The 27,203-nt window shown below is 47.2% G+C and overlaps 1 protein-coding gene across 1 annotated transcript in view; it reads left to right on the forward strand.

The window, feature by feature from the left end:
* LOC147701684 (uncharacterized) overlaps nucleotides 1-3,657 on the forward strand; it is a 761,267-nt gene extending 757,610 nt beyond the window's left edge. The window contains exon 20 of the mRNA XM_086929358.1: nucleotides 1,573-3,657. Coding sequence (XP_086785484.1) covers nucleotides 1,573-1,659 — 87 coding nt within the window. The 3' untranslated portion in view covers nucleotides 1,660-3,657. The remainder of the gene's footprint in view (nucleotides 1-1,572) is intronic.
* The last annotated feature ends 23,546 nt before the right edge of the window (nucleotides 3,658-27,203 follow it).

A 27,203-nucleotide genomic window follows, 5' to 3' on the forward strand; every position in this document is an offset into this window, starting at 1 on the left:
TATGCACCTGGCTTCCCTGGAATACGTAACTTTGGTACTACGGTATCCACGGTGGAGTGGCTCAGCTCCCCAACCTCCTAACTTCCATAGGGTTTCTTCGAAGTCCATTAGAAAGGGTCCTTAAACTTTAAAACTGAAACTGCGACTCTCCCATAGAATTTTGGGGAACGCTCGGTCGTGTAACCACACTGCACCCGTCCTCCGTGGGGTCCCTACTTACTCACCTTGGGTGGTTCATTAGGGTCCCAGCGATTCTACATCCTCTAGACACTATCTTGACTCAAGTCGTGGTTCTCATACCACTATTTTAGTATATGGCCTGGTCTCTCCCTGGAGCCTTCTGTATATTAGTGCTATTTACAATTGTTTCTATGCTACGGTATTGTGTGCTTTGTGATTATCTGTGTGTAGCAGATACTGTGTACTACAAGAGGGTTATGGTAATAAATACATATTTTTATAATTACTGTGTGGTTCTCCTTTCATTTAACCAATACTATAAGGTTGCATTCTGGTGAAACAAGCTGCTTAACCTGTTTGCCGACACGAGCACTACCTCCCTGGTGCTGCGCACGACCGGTGGCCGACGCAGCCCCGCCTACCGACTAGAACGCCCGCACTGCGGCGGAATTTGCGCAGCGGTAAACGGGTTAACATTCCTTCAAGACTAATCAACAGCTCTTGGATAGCTTTCTAAGGTTATCTTTGACCTCTCAAGTCACCATTAGGGTTGTTTGGACTGGTGCAAGGTGTCCACTTTAGCTAGTGGACAGCATATACCAGGCCAACGTCTTAGTGCACCTTGAGTGCCAACCTGAACCTTGATTCTACCCCCCCAAAACTCCATTCCTAAAACCGTTTACTTGCCTGTAAACTTAGCACTTTGTTTTTCTCCATAAGACTGTATGTTAGGTTTTTGCTGGAAATTCAGCTAAGTGTTAAACTGTATTGTACTGCAACAAAAGTAGCTTAGTGCTTTTAAGTTACCCGTTTGCTGATATCTTGTGTTGTTCAAACTGTGTTAGTAGTCTGTTTCATACCAATCTAGAAAAAGTAATTTCAAGAGGTTTTGAACAGTTTACAACTCGTTTACTTCACTGCAAAAGTAATCTGTGCCTGCAAAACCAGTGCTCACTGTATTTTTAAAAGTAACATTAAATGAAGTGCAACTTACCTGCTACTAAGTAAATCTTGGTTCTAGAAATAAAATAACAAAATAACTTTTCATACAAACAGTTGGTCTGAATTCAGTATTTGACTCTGTGACATTTTGTGCTTGAGTTTGTACAACAAATGCTACACAATACCCTCCCCCCCCCTGATTAGCATGACTGCTCAACCACACTACCCAAAAAGACAGTAAGGTATTATGTACTTTAGCCTCTGCTATACCTCTGAGGATCCACTGGACTCTGCGCACACTATACCTTACTTTGTTATAGTATATACAGAGCCAGCTACCTACAGTGGGTAACAATCTTGTCAACAAAACAAACTGCTGAATGTTGTGTAGTGTTTGAAAGTTTTAAAGGTTTTTTTCATGCCGTCTTACTTTTTTCTGTTTACTTGTAGGTTCTTTCTGACCTGAAGGCTGACAACCAGAGGCTGAAAGATGAAAATGCCGCTTTGATACGTGTTATTAGCAAACTGTCTAAGTGAGGAGCCCACATGTGACAAAGGGATTTTGTTAACCAGAGTGGAGCTGAGTGGCTTATGAGTCATGGGTCATGGCTTGCGTTCAGAGGATCCTTAAATGCGTTCCTCCAGCTGCCCCCATTGTCTACAACCCGTCTGACTTGTATGGTAGCCACAGCAGTGGACAAGTGGTACCATATGTACGAGGTGGCCATTGATGGCCCTGGCATGGTGTCACAGGCACGACTACGGTGTGCTCACCATGGAGGCCATACAGAACCTAGGATTCTTACCAATGGATGGATGAAAAGGACAATATATGTTCACTATATAGTTTTATATTCGTTTTCTCTTTATTTTATACAAATATATATTAATATACACAAACTTGAATGGAGGGCTGCTGTATCTAAATCTGCCTCCCTTTTCAGAGTTTTCAAACTCCATAATTTCTTTTGGTGCACTGTAAGTAGGTTATGAAAGCAAAAGCAGCAATTGGGCAGTCATTATATTATACTCAGATTGTTTTGAGCTGATGCCCCTCCCGCTACTTCCTAACCCAAAGGAAGAGCTCCTCATATCTTTGTTTGAGAAGCGATCAGTAGCGTTCTACCCTGTGGGATTGGAGAAGTCGAATGGGTCATACTCCACCCAGAGCGCACTCCAAAGTTTAATGAGCCACAGGTTCCCGCTTTGTCAGAGCACTCTTTATAACTCAAGCTTCCACAGGTCACATTCAAGTATTCTGCTTTGGTACCTTGCCTTCAAGACCAGGGAATAGCTGCTAACATACGCTGCTGAAGTTGGGACAGCTCTAATTTAAGCTAAGAGCACGGATTCACATTCTGAACGGATTCCTAAGCCTGCGTATTTGTAGGATTTAACCTCTATGACCAAGCTCACCACTAAGCGCACACACTGGTCTGCTTTTACGACCTCACCAATAGACATTCTTGCCTCTCCATTGTGGTGATTTGATGGGTTGCAGCGGTTCGTGGTCATTCATCTGATACCCCCTCTATAGGCTTTGACAGTGCAGCAAAAATCTACTACTTTTTCTCTATTCTTTACTGCTATAGAAGCGAGCATCTCTAATGTATATTTGACCGTAGTGGCTGTGAAAATAGGGCCAAATATGAGCTGCATGCTGTGAACAATTTTTGCCAAAAGAAGAGTGATGGAGAGGGTGAACAGCTTTCTTCCCCAGTGCTCTCCTTGTATATAACTGTATTTAGAGCTTTGTGCCGGTTTCTAACATGCATTTGCTTAATAGGTTTGTTTATCCTCTGTGTGCACTTCCTGTGTCCTCGCCACTAGTCCTTTGTCAAGGTTTTGTAGTCCTAACATGAAGCAGCGTTATGTCCCCAGTTGACGATAACATAGCGCATAACGGAAGGAGACTACAGATGCACACCAGCGAGCAGCCTGCCTTAATCCCTGTATTAACTGGTGGGCATGTCCAAATGTTGCCTCATCGATAAGTTGCACGGAGATCCTAAATTATAACCTAAGCTTGGTTGTTGGCAGTTTTTGCTGAGTAGTTATTCTTTGTTTGCAAGTTACCACAGTTTGATGAACATCTGCTTGTTCTAACTCGACTGTCTCATTGGAAGGTTTGTTTCTACTTCAACTTTAGCTAATGAAGCTTCACTGTGTGAAGCATGTGACTGAAGAGGGACTGAAGTGTCAGTTGTTCCATTCTACTCCTGACTTGGAACAGATCTGGACCCAGACAGTTCAATCCGATAAAGATAAGCGCATCCGTTTTCACAAGAGTGAATGAGAAAATTACCTCAACTGATGGTCCCAATGACAAAGTAGTGTAGGAACTTCAAATACCAGTGGAGCAGTTTGCTAAAACCAAAGCACAAGGCTGACTTAATGACGTTTTGTACCCGACTTAAAGACCAAGTGTGCGTTTGGTTAATGTGCAGCCTTGTACTTAGTAACTTTAGCAGATGTTTTGAATTGTCATCCTCTCAGTTATGTCTTATTAAATTGGCACACACTGCAAGTAATTTCGCTTTGCCCTCCCACCTCTAAACCCTCTGTCACATTTCTGCTGCCAGTGGTGCACTGATTTGAATTCCTTTTTTGTTGTGAGCACTTTTCTGTCTGTGCCTAACTTGTTGACGCCGAACAGTTGAAATGTGAATTTTTGTTTACCTTGCTCTACCCAATCCAAATCTTTCCGTATGTCTATTTATTTGTTTTTCTATACAGCCATTAAAGTGGAGTCAGTACTCCTAAGAGATAGTGTATGAAAGCGGAGGCTGATTGGAACCTGCCTGTTATGAATTGGCAGACGGCTCGGAATAAGCAAATAACTAACTGGCTCATTCCTCAGCAGTATTTGTGTAGAAGTTGTTACATACCATGAACAACAGTTCTGCTTCAATCATTGTTCACTAAGGGTCTTTGTCACCTTTCTGCATCCAGTATAATTTAAACTAAGCATGGCGCTCTACTGTCGCATCTGAGGAGATGCTTCTTGTTTCCTTCATTACAAGCTGGTTCCATGGTTCAAAAATAGAGGAATGATGGAGTCTGGGTTTGATGGAAGCTGCCAACATTTCATGGTTTTGCCTCTTCTCAAAGCCTTGGATGAAAAACTGTGTTGGAAGTCTAACTTTGCTGTTGTCACATATAACCCTTGTGTGCACAGATCGGCCAATAATCAAACTGTTATTTGTAACTGTCACAAAATCACCTGTTTTCTTTTATTTATGGTGTCTTGTGCTGAAATTCTTAGTTGGGAAGATCTGCTAGATGAGTTTCACTCGTATTTGTAATAGCAGCCACCGATTCCCGTTCTCCTGTTAATGCCTATACCCCATTCCACCAAAGATAAGTAAAGGATCAGTGGTCACCAATTAAAAATAGCACTAATTACGACCAAATGGTAATTTAATATGAACAGAAACAAGGTTGCATAATAAGTGCCAGTGAGAACGTGCTCCATTAAGCATGATCATTGAGTGAATAAGCTGATCAGTGTGCGTATCATAAAATCAAGTATAGAACAGCACTTTAAGTCCATTAGAAATATTCATAGAGGGCCAGTGGCAGAAGTCAACTAGGATCATCAGGACTGTACGGCTAGGCAGCCAGAGAGAAAGATCAAAGTGAAATGAGGGCATGAATGAGTAACTATAGGAAGGCATGGGTGTTTACTAGAGGTGTGCTGGGAGCTGAGGTAGTGTCCCTGAGATGTCTGGAGCCGGGCCCAAAATATTGAAAGATCAGACGGCCTGGGAATGCAGGGGCAGGGAGTAGTGCCCAGAATTGCCAATGCGCTGCAGCCCACTCAGAAAACGCTGAATTGCTGAGTGGTAGTTAGTCCATGTCCTGCTTCTTCCCGGTTTTGGAGCTGGACACCAGCAACCTCTCAGACATTGTTTTTCGACTCACTGGCGTACTTATTTGGCAACTTTGGGCACTGCGAGCGGCCTCCGCAGTCCCAGGCCATCGGGCACTTCAAATAGTTTTGGCCCAGCTCCAGACACTTCAGGCAACACCCTCTCTGGTCTATGCTCCTGACTCACACCCAGCCGGCTTCCATGACTTTGTATTCCTACTCATGCTGTGCCCTTTGATTCCACTTTGATGTTTCTCTCTGGCTCTCTTTCCCTAGAGTCCTGATGATGACCCCACAGTTCAGAAGAGCATTGAAACATCATTGACTTGTCACTGACCCTATATGAATATTTCCAGTGAAGTCAAACAGGCATTCTGTTCTTGATTTTGATACACGCACTGATCACTTTATTCATGCTTGTATCACATTTAAGAGGGCTCCGAGCATGGTCTCACTGGCACTCACTTTCATCAGATTCTTGTTTGTGTTCATATTAAATGACCATTTGGTTGTAATTGCTGTTATTTTATATTAAGGGCCACTGTTCCTTTACTTATCTTGTCGCCCCAGATCCCAATTGATCCTCTGGTTCCCCTTGTGCCGTAATACAACCGCCTCACCTAAGGGCATGCCCTCCCAATTCTGCCATATTGTATGAGTAACTCCACACCTTCCATTTTAGTTGTTTTAGGTTTCTTATCTCAAAGAACCTATGCACAATGATCTTGTATTGCTAATTTTTGCCATTGGTGCCACCGGATACTGTTCATCAAACCCACACGTTCGTGCCCAGCTTGGGACTGACCTGTGCTCAGTTGGAGTTTCCCCTAGTCTAAAAACAGCTTATGCGCCAACACAAACTTAAAACTAGGGGCATGGGGGAGCAGTTTTGATTTTTAGTTTTAAGAATGTGCCTCTTTCTATTTGAGTGTCACTGTCCCATAGTCTGCAGTTGGTGAAGACCCTGGTTTACAAATGGAAAGTTGAGTGGGTCTGGTAGGCTCAGGCAGAGTGTATGCCAGTTGGCTCACCTCACCTTTTGACCCCAGCGCACCTACCTCTGTGCCACCCAAACCACACATTACTGCCATGAATCTCTGTTAACTATGCCATGCTAACACAAGTACAGAAAAGCGCAAGTAAACCATTTCAGAGCGACTGAATATATTTGTATATAGGGAACTTATTTTATATACATACATTGTGTCGCAATGTGCAATATGCATGGATTTGTTCTTGTTTCCAGAGGGAAAAAATAAAATATATATAGTGTATTTGTTACAGCAGCTCAGCTGCAATTTCCTTAAAACACATGGCCAGAGATGTGTAAAAAGAGAAACTCAAAATCCATGCTAGTTCTTGTTGAAATGTTTGTATTTGATCATTGTGAGGCATTTGTTTTTTTAACAGCTTACTGTACAGTATATGTGAGAGTGGGACGACAGTTCCTTAAAGACTGTTATTCAGGTGTAACATAGCCAGAAAGCCAACAAGAACAATGTGTGTTGGCATGACTGGGAATGGCCATGTTGCTTGATAGACTTGAACAGCAACTGCTGTACAAAGACGGACTGTTTACTCCGGCAAGGTGTGATTGTGTAAAAAGGGTGTGACTGCACCGAGAACTAAAAGGGCTAATCCAGGTCTTGTTGCCATATCCACCTCCCCTTACTCGCTTGTGCAAAGATGCTAGTTTAAACCTTGACGAAAGTGAATGTTCACCATCAATTTAATGTTCTCACTCCTACTTGTAAAGTTCTTTGTGCTTTTCCCCCAGGCACTTAATTTTCCTTTTAAAATATGCCATAATAAAGTTTTATGAGTATTTTATTAACACCGGAGTTTCTGCTTCATATCTTTGATCAGGAATTCATGAATTGAGAATAATTCTAACTTGCTTTAATTTTGTCATGCAATTCAGATGGCGGGAATGAGATGAAATAAATGAAGTGGAGCGTTTTTTTATCCCAGGGGCGTATACTCTCCTAAATCAAAGATGAAGTAAGTTATTTATCTGAAAGAGACGATTAGTTATAGATTCCTTACTTTCGAATTACCCCCAAGCGTCAGACTGGATCTGGAGAATTTTTTCTTCAGCAATACCCATGTTCGTCCGTAGTTGTCAGTCGACTTAGTGTCCGTTGTTTTGTGGTCGCTGTGATGCCGTCTCGGTGCCTACTTAGACACCCCCCCCCCCCTGTGTGCTGAAGCCAGTTCTTTCGTTTTCCGCGGCAGCCTAACACAGATCCGGGGAGAGCTTGCCCCATAGTCACTTTTTGACTAAACGTTTTTCGACTTTTGACGTGATTTTTCGAGTCATCGACTCCTGGTGCGCGAGGGATATCCCATCGTTGGACCAGCTTCAAGCCTTGCGACTCCTGTCACAAGCTGATGTCTGACAGACCCGCACCTCGTGTGCCTTGAGCGCGACCACGACCCAAAGTCGTGCTCCGACTGTCGGGCCATGAATTCGAAGCCTTTGCGGGAGTGGTCCCGAAAGCTTTTGGAGGCCCGGCAGTCGGTTCCACGTCACTCGTACTCAAGGGGAAGATCTTGAGACCGGTCGTGGAGTTACCACACCTCGTCCAAGTCTTCGCACTCCTCGGGTAAATCTAAGCTCAAGAGAAGGCGAAGAAGCACCGTCTCTCTTCACCTTCTCCCCATCGGTCGGCTGACAAGACACCGGATCCGGAGCATCGTCGCTCTAAGGCTTCATCTTCAGTGCCGGACTCAGGGACGACTTGGTGCCTTCCCCTGTTTGCGGGTGCCGGCATCCCCTGCCCAGCTTCATACATTATATGAAGCCCTCCACAGTGTGTATGGGCAGCCCAATTCCACTTGCGTGCCTACGGGGGCCCCGTGGAGCCGGTAGGCCTGGATCCAGATCGGTGATGGTCGACCTCACTTGTACTTCCCCGGCGACGACCCCCCCCCAGGTGCCGGCCGTGCCCTCGGCCGGCGCCGCCCCCATCCTGATCCCCAAGATGGACCCAGAGCCAGACCGACGACGGAACCAGGGTCAGAGGCAGATCCCTCACCCTTCCCCAACCTGACCTCAGTGGTGGCCAATGCATCACTACTGCAATGGAGCGACCCACCTGGAAGAGGCAGAGATCAGAGGAGTCTGGTCTCTGGCGGAGTCCGAACTCCATATCAACCTGTTCCGAACTCCATATCAACCTGTTGGAGCTTCCGGCGATTCGCTTGGCACTGAAAGCATTCCTTCCCTCCCTCAAGGGGAAGGCTGTGCAGGTGTTCAGACACCACCACATGTGGTACTGCAACAAACAAGGCGGGGTGGGGTTGTGGACCCTTTTTCAAGAGGCTGTTTGCCTTTGGACATGGCTGGAACATAAGGGCATGACCGTGTGGTACAACACCTGGCAGGTTCTCTGAATGCCAGAGCGGACGAACTCAGCCATCGGTGCCTGGTGGATCACGAATAGAGTCTTCACTCAGAGGTGGTGCATGGTCCCTTTCAGCAGTGGGGAGAGCCTTGGTTAGATCTGTTTCGCGTGTTTGAGTTTTCAAGGCGGCACTCGATCGGGGACGCTTTTGATCGTGAGTGGAGTTGCAGCCTCCTGTACGCCTTTCCGCCTGTACCACTTCTGCGCTGAGTGATGAAGATTAAGCGCGACTGGGCCCAAGTCGTTATTGTGGCACTGGGCTGAGCATGAAGAGTCTGGTACCCCGAGCTCATGAGCATTGCTATCAATCCTCCGATCAGACTACCCCTTCGGGAGGATCTTCTATCGCAGCTGCAGGGGACTGTCCTCCACCCAAACCTGTCCAGCTTCCACCTCCTTGCGTGGAGATTGAGCGGCGACAGTTGACAGCTTTTGACCTTCCTCCCGAAATCTGTAGTGTCATGTTGGCAGCCAGGCGTCCCTCCACTAAGAAGGTATACGCCTGTCAATGGAACAAGTTTGTGTCATGGTGCACAGCAAAGGCTGTGGATCCACCCCACCCCCCACTGCCCCTCTTTCTAGGCTTCTTTTGTTCCTTCTTTCTTTGGCCCAGCAGGGCTCTGCTCTAGGCACTCTTAAAGGCTGTCTGGCAACCATTTCTGCTTTTCTCCGGCTCCCAGATCAGCCCTCTTTGTTCAAGTCCCCTATTGTAAGTAAGTTCTTTAGAGGCATTATTCATCTTTCCTCCAGCTCCTTCCATAATGCCTCAGTGGGACTTGAATCTTCTTTTGACTTACCTTATGTTCGCTTCCTTCGAGCCTCTTCACAACTGTCCTCTTAGGCTTCTCACTCTGTAAACTGCTTTTTCTTGTTGCCATCACTCTGCTCGCAGTGTGTGAGAGCTTCAGGCTCTTTCTTCTAAGCCCCCCTTCTCGGTACATCCGGACAAAGTAGTGCTTTGGCCGAGATCCTCACTCCCTTTCACATCGGACAGACTGTCAATCTGCCCGTGTTTTTCCCGCCCCACACCCTTCCAAGGAGAAGGAGAGAGACCACCGTCTAGACCGGAAACGTGCGCTGTCCTTCTACCTTGACCGCACCAAGGATTTCTAGATGGACGATCAACTGTTTGTTGGCTATGTGGGTGCCAAGACAGGTCAGGCTGTGCAAAAGCGTACCATCTCTCAAAGGCCTGTCCTTTGTATAAGATTTGTTACGCTGTAGCTAAAAAGGAACTTCCAGTGGGGCTGCAAGCTCATTGATATCTGCCAGACCTCCATGTGGGCTTCTATGCACACATTCACCAGACATTACTGCCTAGATATTCAAGTCCGTAGAAATGGTTACTTTGCCCATTTTGTCCTCCAGGACTTTCTGGTGTGAACTTGGTTCGCAATCCCTCCTCCAGGGTTGGTATTGCTGGGGCCTCTATTCGAAGGTAAGGAATCTCTTTCAGATGTTATGGGTTTTTATATAGCGCATGACTCACCCGGGGGCATCTCAACGCTTTACCAATGGTAATTCAGAGAGGGAAACAGAGAAAGAGCTATATTATGAAGAAGCAGGCTTAGAACAAGAATGTTTTTAATTGTTTCCTGAAAGACATATAGGTGCTGGATTTTCGCAGGGCCACTGGTAATGAATTCCAGTATTTGGGGGCTATATACGAGAAAGCTTTGCCACCTGTGCGGGTTAACCGAATGCGAGGGATCTTCAAGAGAGCTAAGGCATTAGATCTTAAATTGCATTCATGTGATTGTTTGGACAGTTTGTTTTGGAGGTAGGATGGTCCCTCCCCTATAAGAGCTTTAAAGAAGACCCAGCATATTTTGAACAAAGATCTTTTTTGCACCGGAAGCCAGTGCAGTTGTCTGAGCAGAGGGAGGGATGGGGTTCCAGGGGGACAATTTAGAACCATTCTGGCGGCGGTGTTCTGTATTACCTGCAATTTTGTCAGAGTGGTAGCGCCTACTTCAGCCAACAGGGTGTTTCCGTAATCTAACCTGCTCACTACCATTGCCTGTACTACAGTTCTACGATGTTCCAATGGTAGATAGGGAATGATTCTACGTAGTAGACACAGGTTATAGTAACATGATCCTGCGATATTTTTTACATTATCTTTCATGATAAGCATAACATCCAGCTGGAATCCCAGGCTTTTCACTGAGGAGGACGCGTTGCTTCAGCTTGCCTGCAGCCCGGAACCTACCTGCTCCCTCCTGTCACCGCTGTGAGGGGAACGGCCTTGGAAACTCTCCCTCTTGCCTTGCCTGGCTTCTACGCCCTGCTCCTTCCTCGGGTCCCGCATTTCCGCGCACGCAGCCCCCGCGACTACATCCCCCAGAGGGCTGCGCGAGGTGCGTGGCAGAAATGTCATCAGGAGGGCGCCGGAGGCCTTGAAATCCGGTCCCGGCCCTCCCGAAGCGTCAGTGATAGGAAGAGGCAGGGCAGTGCCCCCTCACTAACATCTGGACTTGTAGGACTACACTTCAAGGTGTTTAAGGACCAAAAAGGTACTGTGAGGTCTTGGAGGAGGTTTGTAATAACTAAGGGACCATCTACTGATCTTTCTGCCGAATTGCCCTGTGAAGGGCCCCTCATAGCTTTTAAAAATCAACCAGAAGTGGGGGTGTTTTGTTAGTTTTTTTACTACCAACAATGGGCAAAAGGAAGTCAATGGAGGGGGGGTTCTAACGGCACATCCAAAATAGGGGAAAAAGGCAATAAAAGGCTATACACGCCCCAACTAACTGTACTTTAACAAGAATTGAAACTATTGTTAGTGATTGTGAGGAGATTTTAGTGGGGAATACCAGCATTAACCGGGTGGGAACCCCTGACCCCCTCTCTGAGATACTAAAGCAGCAGCGAGGGAAAGTGATCCCCGCAATTTTTAACAAGAAACCGCCATACTCTGCCCCTATTTGTGAAGTTCATAGGTCCTATGAAGGCCCCTCTGAGCGAGATCCCATAGAGGTATCAAATGGCTTTAATTTTCCCACTGAGAATTCGGAAAGTATAAAGCAGGGGGGTCCGCAAGAAGCTTTAGGTGGGATGGGTATTAATTAACAGATTCGCTGTCCTGGAAGGGGAATCAGGGGACCTAAATGAAGTTATAGCCCAAGTCACTAGGGCTCCAGAGACAAACTGCGAAGATATTGTGGTGTATTTAAGAGGTTTGCATTCAAACAGGGTACTCCTTAAGAAAATGGAAAATTTGGAGATGGAATAGTCATCTATTAAAAAAAATGCTGAAAGACCTAACACAGACAGGAAATGATCAAAGGGCCAAAGATCGCCAATCCCTAACATCTCCTATATCGGCAACAGTATTAAAGCCGAGGGATTCTTTACTTATTAATCCACCGAAAGGAGGGGGGCGTTCAAGGGAAGGGATTCCTGACCAGAGATCACAAGGTAGGAACATTTTCATTGGCCAGCATAGCCCAAGTTCTTATGCTGAAATGACGAAATCAGGGGGAGCAGTAGTCTGAAATAAGGTTCCCTATTCAAGAAAATTAGCCGCCTGCTACACTCCGGTGGGCAATAATGGAAAGTTAGTGGTTGATCCCCCGAGTAATGTACCAAAAAGTTTTGATCCTGGGAACCACACTGCAACTGTCTACATGACCGGGGTTCCCAAACTTAATAGGACCTCCGGCCAGGAATCTAGTGAATCTGTCCATAATAAAGCGATCCTCTGGCTCCGTCATGTGAGGCGGTGTAGATCTATCGTCAGGGATGACATGATGAGTGTTAGAAGATTGTCCCTCTTTGGCTCCCACACAGACTGCATTGAAGTTCAGCTCTGCAACATAGCATTGGCAGATTTAGTGGCTTTAGAGTATCGGACTTGCCCACCTAAGTCCTCTAATATTCAGATTAGACGCTTGCCTCTCTGGTCTATAGCTGGGGGCAAGGATGATTCTGAATTAAATAGATTAGGTTGACTAACTCAGGATAATCGCAGGAGTCATTTGGTAGAAACGCATAATACGGGTGACCCGAAAGTCTGATCTGCACACTTAGTGCAACCCGGAGTCCCCTTGGTAGGGAAATGCCGGATCTGGACACTCAGGGGCCACATAGGGCTGGGGCAAGCAAAACAAGGGCTATTAGTCTCCTCTCCTGGACCATAGCAGGCCTCCAAAAGAAACGGGTAATTCCAGAATGGAATGATTTCATTGCCAACTACGAGGTCTGCATGTTTCAGGAGACATGGAGTACGACCCCCCTTATACAAGGTGGGGTATTCCACCTACTTAATCCCAGCGACAAATCTTGGAAAGGGCTGTCCATCGGGGGGCCTCCATATATGGGTGAATGTGGCTTTGAATTGGGACATCACTGTTCACAATTTACCCTCAGATGATATTCTACACTTATCATTCAAGGGCCCTTTGAATGGCAATAGGGTGGAGTTATTTAATGTTTACGCTAGAGGAACCCCAGGGGCACAGATTTCAGCTACAATAACAGTATTGGAAATGGCTTTAGCAGGTAATACTCCCCCCCCCCCCCCCCTCCCCTCCCCCCCCCCCCCCCCCCCCCCCCCCCGTCCAACATTATTGTGTGTGGTGACCTGAACTGTACATACTAACCCCTAAGTGAGGAAGATTTTCTGGGAACTTATGAAGAAGATGCAAGACAGTCTATCCCCCCATTGAATCTGAGGCCTGTAAATAAATGGTCACCAATGGCGATCCAAATCAATGCTTTAACTTTGGAATACAACTTGCGAGCATTGAATGGTAGGACGATTTCTGACCCAAATGGTGCCATGGACTTAGTGGTCCCTCACGCATTGATGATATTCTGCTTGACACCCGACTCTGGGGGAATGTAGTTGATATGGAGGTTAAACAAACGCAGGATATTGACCATAACCCCCTTTGTATGGAACTTAGATGGGAAAGTACCAGAAGTACACTAAACTTATCACTATTAACAAAAGAAGTAGTTCCATCTAATTGCAATCGTAGGTTAAAATGGCATAAAGTGGCATGTGAGGAGAATGTTCTAAATAGCATAGGGGAGTTAGTAGAACTAAAGAGCGCAGTACTTGTAGCGCTCAATAGTTCCCAGGATAACGGGCAGGGATTCCAATTAAGTGAATTTTATAGGAATCTAATAGTAAAATTGGGCTCCAATTTTAAGATTAAGGTTGCCAAAGGGCAAAAAAGCAAAGTAGCTAAATGTGGCAATTTATGGTACACGGCCGCAGGAAAAAAAGAGGTGATCTCTGCAGCCCTCCGGGAAAAAGATGTGGCAGCAGTTAGGATGGCTAGAAAGGAGTACTATTATACGTTAGAACTAGCCAAACGGGCCTGGGAGAAGGAACACTGGCAGGAACTCAAAATGGCGGCCTTCTCTAAAGATTCAACCTTATTTGGGAATTGATAAATATACTTAGTAGAAGGGGTGCAGAGCCTGTCCCAAACCATATAACCGAGCAGCAATGGTATTCCCATTTTTTAAGTCTCTATTGCGGTGAGGATGAATCTGAACAAATGCAAGAAGCCCTACCAGAACTATGCCCAGAGAATTCTCTGCCAGTAGAACCCTTCACACCCCAGGAAGTTGAATTGGCTATCGAGAACATAGCCCCAGGCAAAGCCGCAGGTCCGGATGGCCTTCCTGGTGATTTACTCCTACATGATCCCATCCTGTGGGCCAACTTCATGGCCCTTTTGATGAATTTGCTGGTCCAAGGGCATTCAGTCCCTGAGTCGTGGAAGGGTGCTGAAGTGGTCACTATTTATAAGAAAGGCGCTAGAAATGACCCTGCCAACTACAGGCCGATTAGTTTAATCGATGTGCCACAGAAGGTAGCAGGCAGGGTCATCATCTCTAGATTAGGGTCCTGGCTGGAGGAGGGGAACATCCTGACCCATCTACAGGCGGGATTTAGACAGAAGGTGGGCACGATGGACCGGGTTTTCAGATTCTTTGCGGTATACTGGAAATCTGTGTCCATCGCGAAAGGCACTTTGTACTTAGCCTTCATAGATTTGAAAACCGCCTTCGATCTTGTGCCCCGTGCCAAGCTTTGGCAGGTGCTGCAGGATATGGGTATTCCACGATATCTCCTCGAGATTATTAAGACTACATGAGGGTAACTATGCAAGTATCAGATGGGGGAGCCAGGGCCAGCTGACAAGGAGGGTACCAATGAAGAGGGCGGTCCGCCAGGGTTGTGTGATGGCCCGACCTTGTTCTCTCTCTTTATATATGGAGTAACAGACCATTTGAGAGAGGACCCAGCCGATGCCCCCGCTCTGGCGGGAGAGCAAACACTGACCCTCCTCTTCGCAGATGATACCCTCCTGATGTCCAAAACCCCCTCTGGTCTACAGAAACTCCTAGATAGGTTTAGTTTGTTCTGTGAAGAACAAGGCTTAACCATCAATACCTCCAAAACAAAACTAATGGTATTGTCATCAACATAAAAATCTAGAAGGATCAATGTTACTCTTAATGGTTCCCTGCTAGAGGTGGTGGATGCATTTAACTACCTTGGAGTAAGGGTCAATAGTAGAATGAAATGGGACTCCCACGTGGCCAAAATGCTTCTTAATCACAAAAGAGTGGCAGGAGCAATCCTAAGAGACCACCGAGCCTCTACTAGCAGACCAATAGCCCCAGCCTTAGCCGTTTATGAAGGAAAGGCACTGGCTGCCGCTGTCTATGGTTCTGAATTGTGGGGGTTTGAGAACACTGCGGAGTTGGTCAAAGCCGAGTACAAGTTTTTGAGAGACCTAGTTAGCCTTCCACTTTCAACCCCCTTAAAACCTCTTTTATATGATATGGGCAAACGCTCAATCAAGGACATAGCTCGCCTCCGGCAACTATTATATTGGGTGCGCATAAGAAAGACACCAGAATTGGCAAACTATGCAGCAGTGTTTGACAAACTCATCAATTTGAATAGCTCAAAGAAGATCGTGTGGCTGAACAAGTTTAGACAGTTGGTCATAAACCTAGGGTTGAGCGAATCATGGACATCCCAGTCCCCCCCACCTAAACAAACCATCAATAAAAATTTACTGGGAGTGGGTGCAGGCTGAGGAATTACAAGGCTCTAAGTGGGGGTCTTTAACTGATGAATTTCTAGAGCACAGACCCGCCAGGAAGCTTGAACCTTTTTTAGATTTTATTCAAATTCCTAGAGATAGAATCCTCTTTCTAAAGTTGAGGTATGGGACACTCCCACTAAATGAATTCACTAAGAGTTGGAAAAAATAATCGTCCCATCAAGCTACCTGTCCAGGATGTGCAAGCCCTAGTGAGTCCTTAGCGCACTTTGTTTGCCTGCAGTGCTTATAGGGGGGTTAGAAGAAGATGGCTAAAACCAATATGCAGAGAGCTGGGAGTTAGACAATATAGGCTGGCCTTACGCATCCTGACAACAGAAACAACATCTCTGACTATTGTATGTGGGGTTGCAAAGTACTTTGGGAAGGCTTGGCAGATACGTTCAAAGCTGCTACAGAACAAAGGGAAGCAGAGTATCGTAGCCTAAGAATTTTGGCTGACCCTGACAATATTTCTGCAGCACTTTATGCCCTTTGGCTCCCCTTTGTTTTATTGTAAATAATGTCTTTTTATTGTATTTATTGTTGTATCGTGCACATATGAATTTTACCTTTTATCCTATGATGGAAATGTATCTACTTTTATGATTTTTTATCGACTAAAGTACTACTACTACTATGGGAGGGGGTTGGGGGGGGGGGCGTGGACGTCCTTACCTAAGAGCAAAAGCTCTGTTCTTTCTGGGATGAACAAGTTACTTACCTTTGGTAACGATGTGTTTGTAAGAGACATATATTAGTTATAGATTCTTTACCACCCCCCATTCCCCCGCTCTGTAAACTGACTTTTAAGGATTGGGACTCCCTTGCAGAGCCCTAGTGTGGTGCACCAGTAAAGAAATAAAAACTTTTTAAGGGGTTGACTGATACACCTGGTCCTTCAAACGAACAAAGAAGAAATTGGCCCGGAAGCTGTAATATAAAAACAGTGCATTTATTAACCTCACATGAGTGAGACTGCGTCACACAGTACCCTCAAGCCGCTGTATGAGACAGTCTAAGGATTACAGAGAACAGGGGCCTTATATATGCATAGGTCACATAATCAGCATTAAACCAAGGGGAGGTCCTGGCACATACAAGCATGCAAATTGACTAATATGGGTATACACAATTTGCTTCCTCAACAAAGTGGGAGGAGAAACATTTCTCCTTGCATCCGCAGAAATAGCCTGACGGTTATAACATAAGAGCAGATGCATTCTGACAGCTAGGCCTTTCTGAGCATGTGCAAGGCTCTAGAAACGGGAGAAAGCGCATGGCTAACTAAGATGGCTGCCAAGTACAAAATGACTTTCAGCTCATGCTAACAGCATTCCTGCAATCTTTAACAGATGGTCCTTTTAGCATGAGCTAAAGACATCCCTATGATCTAGTAGGAACATAGACAATATTTTGCACATTTATTCTCATAAATTCATTAATATCCTAATCCATTGCTAGGTGGGCAGTTTTCATTCTAACCATTTCATTAAGCGGGTATATAAAAGGTATAAGCAAGAGTACAAAGGGAACAGAGCATTGGGTCATACCTAACATTCAGATGGCAGAAGAGAGTAATGACTATTACAAACAGAATTATCACATTTTCAACCCCAAGCAGAAAGCAAATCCTAGAACCATCTAGTCTAATTCTATTTAAAAAACATTTTCATTAGACTTTCCAGTGTTCCTTTTATGAGAGCTAGAGTATCAATTAATATAGTCAAAAACAATCCTGGTTCCAGGAGGACCACACAGGGCCATAGGAATTATGACGAGGAGCTGCAAAGGGCTGCGCCTCCTCAAAAATGGGCGGACTAAAGGGATACATTACTAACAAAAAAGTCCGTGGGAAATTGAAGCCGCTGTACAACCAGCCAGAGGGGAGTCTTCTCCCTGTGTCCGTTTGAGCCTCACAGGAAGGCTCTTGTTCCCACAGTGGAGCTGCACAACTCGCAACTCAATCACAGCCCAGTTTGAGAAGAAAAAGTCTTTCAACGATCCTGTCCAGTGTCTCGGGCAGTGCACCAGTTTTCTCCACTTCAATCTAGAAGGCACCAGAGACACTGCACCTGTACCCTAAACTCAAGTCCTTCCCTAACTCCTGTATTGCTCTGCTGGCGCACTGCTCTTTTGTTGGGACAACAAATTATATCCAGTGTTCACAGGCACCTCTTGATCAACAAACAAAGGTGCAAACTTGCATTCACTTTGGGACCAGGTTTCAGAGGCCTGATGCTGGGATCTCTGAAGCAACCCTTGTTTCAAAAGGGGTCACCTCAAGCAAAAGCCTCCTTGCCGTTCTGGTCGGTCTGTGACTCTCAGCTGGGCATCAAAAACTTGATCCACGACTACTCCTTTCTGATTTGTGACCCCGTCTATAGCCCAAGACAGTGACAGGGGTACACATTTCACATCACAGTGCTTCCGCCTTCACTGAGGTCCTAGTTGCCAGCAATGCCTGTGCTGGTTACCTTCACCTTGGCTTCAAGCTGGACTGGTGCTGATTCCCCAGGCTGGATCTGATGTCCGGGCCCCTCTGGCAATGGTTGTAAGGCAGCAAATATCTATTGTTAGACAGAACAAAAGGTCTTTAGACATGGCATAGAAATAATTTATCAACAGGGAGGATAGTTTCAGAATACTTCCTAATCTTGGGACACCCCCTATATAATAGCAAGGCACCCAAGAACCACTTCATCTATGTGAGAGTTAAAAACCACCCTAGACCTATCGACAAGTATAAAAGAAACCTTTGGTGAACTGGCAAGAGTAATATGTTACTTTATTTGATTTGTTTCTCCCAATCCCAATCAGCCAAGGAAGTCTGTGTTCATTTACTAAATTCTGAGGAAAAGAGAAAAACAATACAGACATAGTCCAAATCCTTACATTTGTGTAGTCCTATATTATTCATCTGAAGAACCCTCAAGAAAAAAGCAAACACTTTTACTCCTAACCCTTGCATTACTTGTACAGGACTGAAGACACTTCTGAAATTATTTCTCCTAATAAAAGCACCTACATTGTATGCTTAGGACCATGCTCTCATGTTATAGGTGCAGCAGAACAATCTAAAACTGCTAATTTAACAGGGATTCCTATTACATAAAGAACTTTAAAAAAGATTCAACATAGTGGGTACATAAATTTCTCCAGCAGAACATATTGTGACAAACTCCTATAGAACAATATTTTCCTTCAAAAATGTTTACCGAGGATCACATTAGCGTCTTTCCTGCATTCTACTTTTCACGATCCAGACTATGCAACATCAGCTCTAATAAGGGCTGTCCGCTTTGATGTCAGCTTATTTACACAGATTAGCTAAGAAGACTAGCAATGCCCTTGCAAGTCTGTATATAACATGAGAATAACATCTAGTTCCCCTTAAAAGTCAAATAAGGGATCAGCAATCTAGACTAATCATAATTTCCTAATTTCATCAGACAGCATTAATAAAATGAATAATAAATATGCTATTTTACAGCCCATCCTAACATTTTTTAAAACAGTATTACTGAATAGCCAATTAAATGTCTCATGGCTGTTTCCTAGACAGGCTCTTTAAAGAGTGAGAAAAAAAAGAGAAAACATACATTTGCCTGCCCTTAATTTGTAGAGGCTCCAACTTCCTTCCCCCATTTCGACAGCAGGAAACCTGAAACAGGTTTACTTCTGTTGACACGATCTACCCATATTTTTTTGTGCAACTGGGCACAAATAAACTTGTAGGAGGTAAATAGCACATTTAGCTAGCTAGAAAACATTAATAACCAACCTCCAATTCCTTTAGCAATCGTAGTAGTGTAATACGAGGGCGCATATATTCAAACTAAATCCCATTGCCTCCTTATCTCAGCCCTTGCACAGTAATCTTTAAGTTAAAGCCATTAGTGCTATATACATGGCAGAGCTATCTCTGCATATGACTTACACATGCTGCTATCCCTTGATAATGATATTCACTAGGATAACCCCACCTGCACATTTCCTACACTTCTATTATGTCTCAAGAAAAAAGTGATATATCTGTGTGATCCTAATAAAATATGCACTATTTTCTTTAGCTAATTTCATCTAAAACATTACTTATAGTGCTTTACCCTACAGTGTGAAAATCAGGATATTTAAGTAATACAAAGAAATCACATGCTGTCACAGTGGCTCCCTACGTGAAAATTGCACGTTCAGTTGGTTAGTTCTAAAAACAGACTTTGGACTTTGACCCTTAAACCTGTTGCCCCTTGTCTGAGAAGGGCTACGCCATGCAGACTTTCCAAATCAAAGCAACTTATGGATACTCACAGCTGAAATGCAGTCCTATTTCCTTCCTGTTTGCCAATAATGTAAAGGTAGGATAAGAACTTCTGCTGGTTTTTATACTTATTTACATTTGTTAGCAGTGTGCATGTGCTTTTCTAGCAGTATAGAGGTCAGCTGTTTGTTCTATACTTACATGTGTGCGTTACTGAAGACTAAGATCAGTTTGGAAACTTGCCCTGAGTGGCAGAACTGCTTTTAAAAGGTACATTTTGACAAAAGTAGACTTTGTTAGTAGGAGCACTTAAAAATTAATAACCCACAATGTTTTGGCATTTTAGGTATCCCCAGGGTGTCGTCTAGATGTCCCAGAGATGGGGAATCAGAAATGTATAAGATACACCCTTATAAAATTAGTTTTGTTCGCCTGGGTAAAGTGACATTTCACATTTTAGTCCCCACCCCCTATTACAGAAGCCTTACTTGAAACATAAAAAGTCTGCACCACTTTTTAAAGGACAGTTATTATTTAACATCAGAACCACGGATGTACTTATGTAAAAAGGCATTAAGAAAGTAAATCCCTAGTTTCAATCTTTTCTCTGTTATCCAAAATAATGAAACTGTCTTTTGTAACTTTTAAAATCAGCAGTCTTTAATGCACGCCTTTATACAGTGTTTGCACTAACTTAAAATCTAGTTGACTCAGCAGTTTCAATGTGGCTTGGGAGCATGAATAGACATGTATTATTGACACAGCTGTGCTCTTGACCAGCAGGCATCACTTTACAAGTCTCTGCCAGGAGGAAAAAAAAAGCTTTTTATGTACTTATAATGTCCTGAGAGTTTAATCCCCATTTGTTGTGTCAGACAGCTTCTTCTCAGTGAGACAGCTTGAACACAGCTGTTTGAAAGCTTTTTTCCTAGTGTTGAAAGTAAGCACAGTCACAGTCTATTTAAAATTCTGGTATTTCAAGACCCTCAAAATCTATTGTTTTGATGTCGTGTTTATTTCAGCAACATCCAATTTACTCAGATGATGTGAATGCCTGTAAATATCTAATATAATGTATCTAAGGAGAATGCTGTGACATTTTGTAGTTTAGTCCTAGTTATTGCAAAGCACCCAATTTCTTTTTTGTCTTCCTTTCTATGAAGCCTATTTTATTCCTATTGAATGTAAATTCTAATGTATCTTTAGCATTGTGGCAATTTGCACATATGTATAGTTTCTTACTTTGTCAATTTAATGGTAGCGTGCAGCTATTTAGAATATGTTACATAATTAGTTTCTGGATTATTTTAAAATGTATTTTATTCAATGATATTTTGCATAACAGAATGATGACAAACAAAAAAAAAACACATTGAGCTCATTTCAGACGGGTTTCATACACTCAGAACACACAATACAGCGCACTTAAGTCTAGCCATTCGTACACAAAAAGCGCAATCGCTACTCACTCACACAAGTACCACTGGTGTCAAACCACATAGACATTCAAACACACAGTTAACCCACAAATCAACACTTAGGACGGAACCAAGAGACAGCCCACGGACTGTACTGAAACCAAACCATTTGTAAATAATCATTGTAAGTCATATTTACAAAAAAGCTCTCAAAAGTAGCCCAAAAGACTGCAAAAAAAAACAGCCCAAAAGCCCAAAATTGATGTGTGCACTGATGGCTGGTGGTGTGTGTGCCTGTAAAAATTGTGCACTGATGGCTGGTGGTGTGTGTGCCTGGTGGAAGTGTGCACTGTCGGCTGGTGGTGTGTGTGCTTGGTGGAAGTGTGCACTGATGGCTGGTGAAAGCTTGCACTGACGGCTGGTTGTGTGTGTGCCTGGTGAAAGCGTGCACTGACAGCTGGTGGTTTGTGCCTGGTGAAAGCGTGCACTGATGGCTGGTGGTGTGTGTGTGCCTGGTGAAAGCGTACACTGACGGCTGGTGGTGTGTGTGCCTGGTGAAAGCGTACACTGACAGCTGGTGGTGTGCATGTGCCTGGTGAAAACATGCACTGATGGCTGGTGGTGTGTGTGTGCCTGGTAAAAGTGTGCACTGATGTCTGGTGGTGTGTGCCTGGTGGAAGCGTGCACTGACGGCTGGTGGTGTTTGTGCCCAGTGAAACCGTGCACTGACTGCTGGTGGTGTTTGTGCCCAGTAAAAGCGTGCACTGGCGGCTGGTGGTGTTTGTGCCCGGCGAAAGTGTGCACTGATGACTGATGGTGTCTGGTGAAAGTGTGCACTGATGGTGTGGTTGTGCGAGTGTGTGTGTGTGTGGTTTGTGTGTGTGTGTGTGGGTGTGCGAGTGTGTGTGTGTGTGTGGTTTGTGTTTGTGTGTGTGTGTGTGTGTGTGTGTGTGTGTGTGTGTGTGTGTGTGGTTTGTATGTGTGTGTGTGTGGTTGTGTTTTTGTGGGTGGTGGTGAGTGTGGGGTTATGGTGTGGGGGGGGTTGTGGTGTGTTGGGGTGAATGTGGGTGTGGGTCTGGTTAAGGTTAAGAAGTAGGAGACCCACGGGAGTCGCGTGCAGTGTCTAAACACAGGCGCGGGTTCCCATTGACTTTCTATGGAGTTCTTAAAAGTAACAAGTTAAGGACCCTTCCGGGACGGAACCCTTTTAGACTTAGACACTAGGAGGGCCAATACCCTAGAGACTACCAGAGTACTCGTGTTAGCTCACCCACGGAAGCCGGGTGCATAGGTATCTTTTGATGCCTGGTTTCGTTATTGTTTTCTATGGAGAGCTGCAAAGAAGTGCTGCAGGCGACCAGAGGAAAAGTGTCCGGGTGGATCCAAGGGTGGATCGGAGATGTGAAGAACCTGAAAGCAGAGGGGACAGTCTCTGGGTCACTAGCCAGTGACCAGGAAGGTACCAGGAGATGTTGGGTGCTTTAAGGTGAAGAAGGTGAGTTCGTCTCTTCAGCCACGAGGTCCAGGAGGCATCGACCATGACCAGGAGCTGGATTCGAGCTGTCCCACGATGGATCTAGATGACTGCAGCGTCAGTATCCGGATTGGACCCAACAAGCCTTGGCAACCGCAACCCATGTGGGTGAGTGGGTGTGAGTGAGTGGGTGTGAGTGAGTGGGTATGAGTGAGTGAGTGGGTGTGAGTTGGTGAGTGGGTGGGAGTGAGTGAGTGGGGGTGAGTGTGGGGGTGAGTGTGAGTGTGAATGTGGGGGTGAGTGTGAGTGTGTGTAGGAAGGGGGAGGTCTCTCGGGGACCTCTCCCCTCCTGGAACGTTACAGAGCGTTAGTCAGGCCTCCCTGAGGGGAGGTTTACGTACTTATGGTCATGCATACAGAAACGCCAGGGCACTACAGCAATAAGTTAAGACAATACGTTCTTTATATAAGGCTTTGCATTAGGTCCGGACGGGTACACACGGGAGTTAGGGCTTAGTTTCCTTTCGGGGATGGTCGGACTTGTGGGTTGAGGGATATGTGGGAGATCTTCTGGAGTACTCAGTCTTTCTTGAACAGTCTCTAGTCCAGCTCTCAATCCTCGAGCCTTGGGGGGATCATGGAGGGTTCGTAGAGGTGGGGGGATCCCATCCGTAAAGCTCTCAATCCTCGAGCTGTGCGAGCGGGGATTTCTCCCGTGGTGATGTCTCCAGGTCGGGGCTGCTCTCTGTCCTTAGTAAGGACTTCGCGAGGCTCGTTCTCCTTGCACTCTGCTCACTCAGGTTGTGCGGCCGCTCTGACACCACGCGGGCCGTCTGACCCACGGGACACTCGCAATCGCACCCCCGCGTACCACGAGGCGCACTGGGCCGGGTGCGTGCGTCTCCGGGAGCGCTGCTGATCTTCTGGCACCCTCAGGGATGTGGCGTACTGTCCTCGGCGCCATGCGTGCTTCGCAGCCTGTGGATCCCTTCTGCAGCTTCTGCTACGGGCCGGACAGTACTGGGGGCGGGTTCGTACCCTGGAGCGCGGTCGGTCTCGGCTTCCAGGTACGCGCCGTAGGATGGTTGCGTTCGAGACGTACTTGCTCTCTCAGGTACGCTGGGTCGAGTGGCTGCGTTCTCAGCGTACTCTGGAGCGCGGTCCGCTTCCAGGTACGCGGCGTAGAGGTGTTGCCTTCGAGGCGTACTGGCTCTCTCAGGTACGCTGGATCGAGTGGCTGTGTCCGCAGCGTACTCTGGAGCGCGGTCCGCTTCCTAGAGCTTCCAGGTACGCGGCGGAGTTATTGGGACCCCACAAGGCTCGAGCCGTGACCAAGTCAGCAGGGCTCGAGTCCGGAGCGACGATGCGTCCTCCAGGGGGACGGGAGCCGTGACTTCGTCTACAGGGCTCTAAGGGGGACCCGTCAGTGGCCCGTCGTTCCAGAAGAGCCGCGATCAGATCAGCGGGGCTCCGTTCAGTCTTTTCCGCGCGCGATGTTCTTCTCTGTCTTCATCTGGGGGTGACACGCACCCTTCTTCTCTGGTTACAGGATCCAACTGGTTTTTCCTGCCCCTCTGCCCGTAGTTACATATTCTTGCGGTGGTTTCCCTTCCCCCGCTTCCGCCCCCTCAGATGGCTCATTGGGGTCGGGGGAGGCTGAGCTGGCCATTTAGCAATCCTCCTTTGAAGTCCGGAGGTGGGAGGAGTTCTTAGCAGCCCGGCAGGGATCGGGCCGGCCGGGTGGGAGGTGTCAGCGAAACTCCTCCGTCCCCTCCTGCTGGTCGAAGGCTCGCTCCCCACTGCTGGCCAGGGGGTGAGGGGGGCTTTGTTTTCACTGTGGTTGGGTTCTGGGGGGGCAGGGCGCTGGCTGGCCTCACTTCCTATCGGTGGTCCTGGGCCCTAGGCTCTATCCTCGGGGAGCAGGGTGGGGGCTGCACTGGGGTGGCTACCACTAGTGGGGGGACATAGGCAGGTTATGCGGCTGGTGAACCTTGCTCCGGGGTGCGCAGGGCCACGCCGATGAGGTCAGGTCTAACACACGTCCCCCCCCCCCCCCCCCCCCCCCCCCCTCCCAGCTGAAAGGAAGGGAAAACTACTCCCCTTGAGAGTTCTCCTCACTGAGGCGGAAGAACCGGGATAGGCCGTCCGCATTGACGTGGTCCATGCCTGGGCGGTGTTCGACAGTAAAGTCCATCCCCTGGAGGGAAATAGACCACCGCAACAGCTTGGGATTTTCTCCCCTCATCTGCATGAGCCAACTGGGTGGTCAGTTTGGACCCGGAAGTGATTTCCGAACAGGTAGGGTCTTAGTTTCTTCAGGGCCCAAACCACCGCAAAGGCCTCCCGCTCAATGGTGCTCCATCTTTGTTCTCTGGGTAGTAATCTCCTACTTAGGCAGGCGACAGGTCGGTCTTGGCCCTCCTCATCTAGTTGGGATAGCACGGCCCCTACGCCATGTTCCGAAGCGTCGGTCTGGACGACAAACTCCAGAGAGTAGTTAGGGGCCTGGAGTACCGGGGCGGAGCACACGGCATTCTTCAAGTTGTCAAACACCGTCTGACAGGTGGGAGTCCAGTGTACCTTCCTAGGCTGTCTTTTAGAGGTTAATTCAGTTAGGGGCCCCACTATGCTGCCATATCCTTTGATGAATCTCCAATAGCAGCCAGTGAGGCCTAGAAAGGTCCTCACTCCGTTTTGGGTTGTTGGGCGTTCCCACGCCAGGATGGCGTCGATTTTGGGTTGGAGGGGTGCCACCTGGCCGCTCCCTACTTGGTGCCCGAGACAGACCACTGACCCTTGGCCAATCTGGCACTTACTGGCTTTGATGGTGAGGCCGGCCCGGCGAAGGGCCAGCAGCACCTCCCAGAGGTGCCGCAAGTGCTCCCCCCATTCTGTGCTGAACACGGCAATATCATCCAGGTAGGCGGCACTGAACTCTTCCAGCCCTGCCAGCACCCGGTTGACCAGTCTCTGAAAAGTAGCTGGAGCGTTTTTCATCCCGAAAGGCCTCACTCGAAATTGGTAGTGCCCATCGGGAGTGGAGAAGGCAGGCCTTTCCTTGGCTCCTTTGGTAAGGGCAATTTGCCAGTATCCCGAGGTCAGGTCGAAAGTACTGAGATAGTGTCCCGCCCCCAGACAGTCAATGAGCTCGTCAACCCGGGGAATGGGGTGAGCATCGGTTCGGATGACTGCATTGAGTCCGCGGTAGTCCACGCAGACTCTACTACTCCCAGGGCCCGCATCTTGGGGACCTCCTCCTTAATGCAAGCCTGGACTCGGTCGGGGACACAGTAGGCCTTGTGCCGCACAGGGGTGCTTTCTCCAGTGTCCACATCGTGGACACACCAATTGGTGATGCAGGGGACCAGGGAGAATAAGTCAGAGAACTGTCCCAACAGCTGGCGACAGTCTTCACGCTGTTCAGGGGTCAGGGAGGAGGAGAGAATCACTTCCTCCACGGAGCCATCTTGCTCTGTAGCATGCAGACGGTCGGGCAGGGGTTCGGTCTCTTCCTCAGCCCAGTCATCGGTGGCGAGGAGCATACTCACCTCAGACCGCTCAAAGTGGGGTTTGAGGCGGTTCACGTAGAGGACCCTCAAAGGGTTCCTCGGGGACTGGACGTCTACAAGGTAGGTGACCTGGCTCTTGCGCTCTACGACTTTGAAGGGGCCGATCCATTTGTCCTGGAGAGCGCAGGGCTCCACCGGGGCCATCACCCACACCTGCTGACCTGGCTGAAACTCTACCAGAGTAGCGCTTTGGTCATATCAGCGTTTCATTTCCGCCTGCCTAGCCTCGAGGTTGGCCTTCGCCAGTTCCCTGAACTTCCGAGTTTGATTCCTCAGGGCCAGGATGTACTGGAATACCTCCTGGGGAGAGTTCTGTGGGGCCGTCTCCCAGCCCTCCTTGACTAGACTCAGTGGTCCTCAGACAGGGTGACCATAGAGTAGTTCAAAAGGGCTGAACCCCAGGGACTTCTGGGGGACTTCCCGGTACGCGAACAAGAGGCAGGGCAGGAGGATGTCCACTTACGCCTCAGGGGCTCTTCCAGCCCCAGGATCATTCTTTTGAGGGTCCGGTTGAATCGCTCAACCAGACCATTGCCTTGGGGGTGGTACGGGGTGGTGAATTTGTATGTCACCCCACAGTCCTGCCACAGGGACTTCATATACTTGGAGATGAAGTTTGTCCCCCGTTCGCTCACTACATCCCGGGGGAACCCTACCTGAGAGAATATCCCCATCAGGGCCTGCCCCACTACGGGGGTCGTCGCGGTTCGGAGGGGGATGTCCTCAGGGTACCTGGTGGCATGGTCCACCAGGACGAGGATGAATCTGTGGCCCATGGCGGTACGGGGGTCGAGAGGTCCCACAATGTCGATTCCCACTCGCTCAAAGGGGGTACTGACCACCGGAAAGGGCTGGAGCGGTGCCTTGCGCCTTCCCCCACTCTTCCCACTAGCCTGGCAGGACTGGCAGTGGGTCGCTACATTTTGGCGCATCCTGGGCCAATAAAAATGGGTGACTAGCCGGTGGAAGGTCTTATCCTGTCCGAGGTGTCTGGCTAGAGGTACA

The sequence above is a fragment of the Lissotriton vulgaris genome, chromosome 7 (genome assembly GCF_964263255.1).
Source record: "Lissotriton vulgaris chromosome 7, aLisVul1.2, whole genome shotgun sequence".
NCBI lineage: Eukaryota > Metazoa > Chordata > Amphibia > Caudata > Salamandridae > Lissotriton > Lissotriton vulgaris.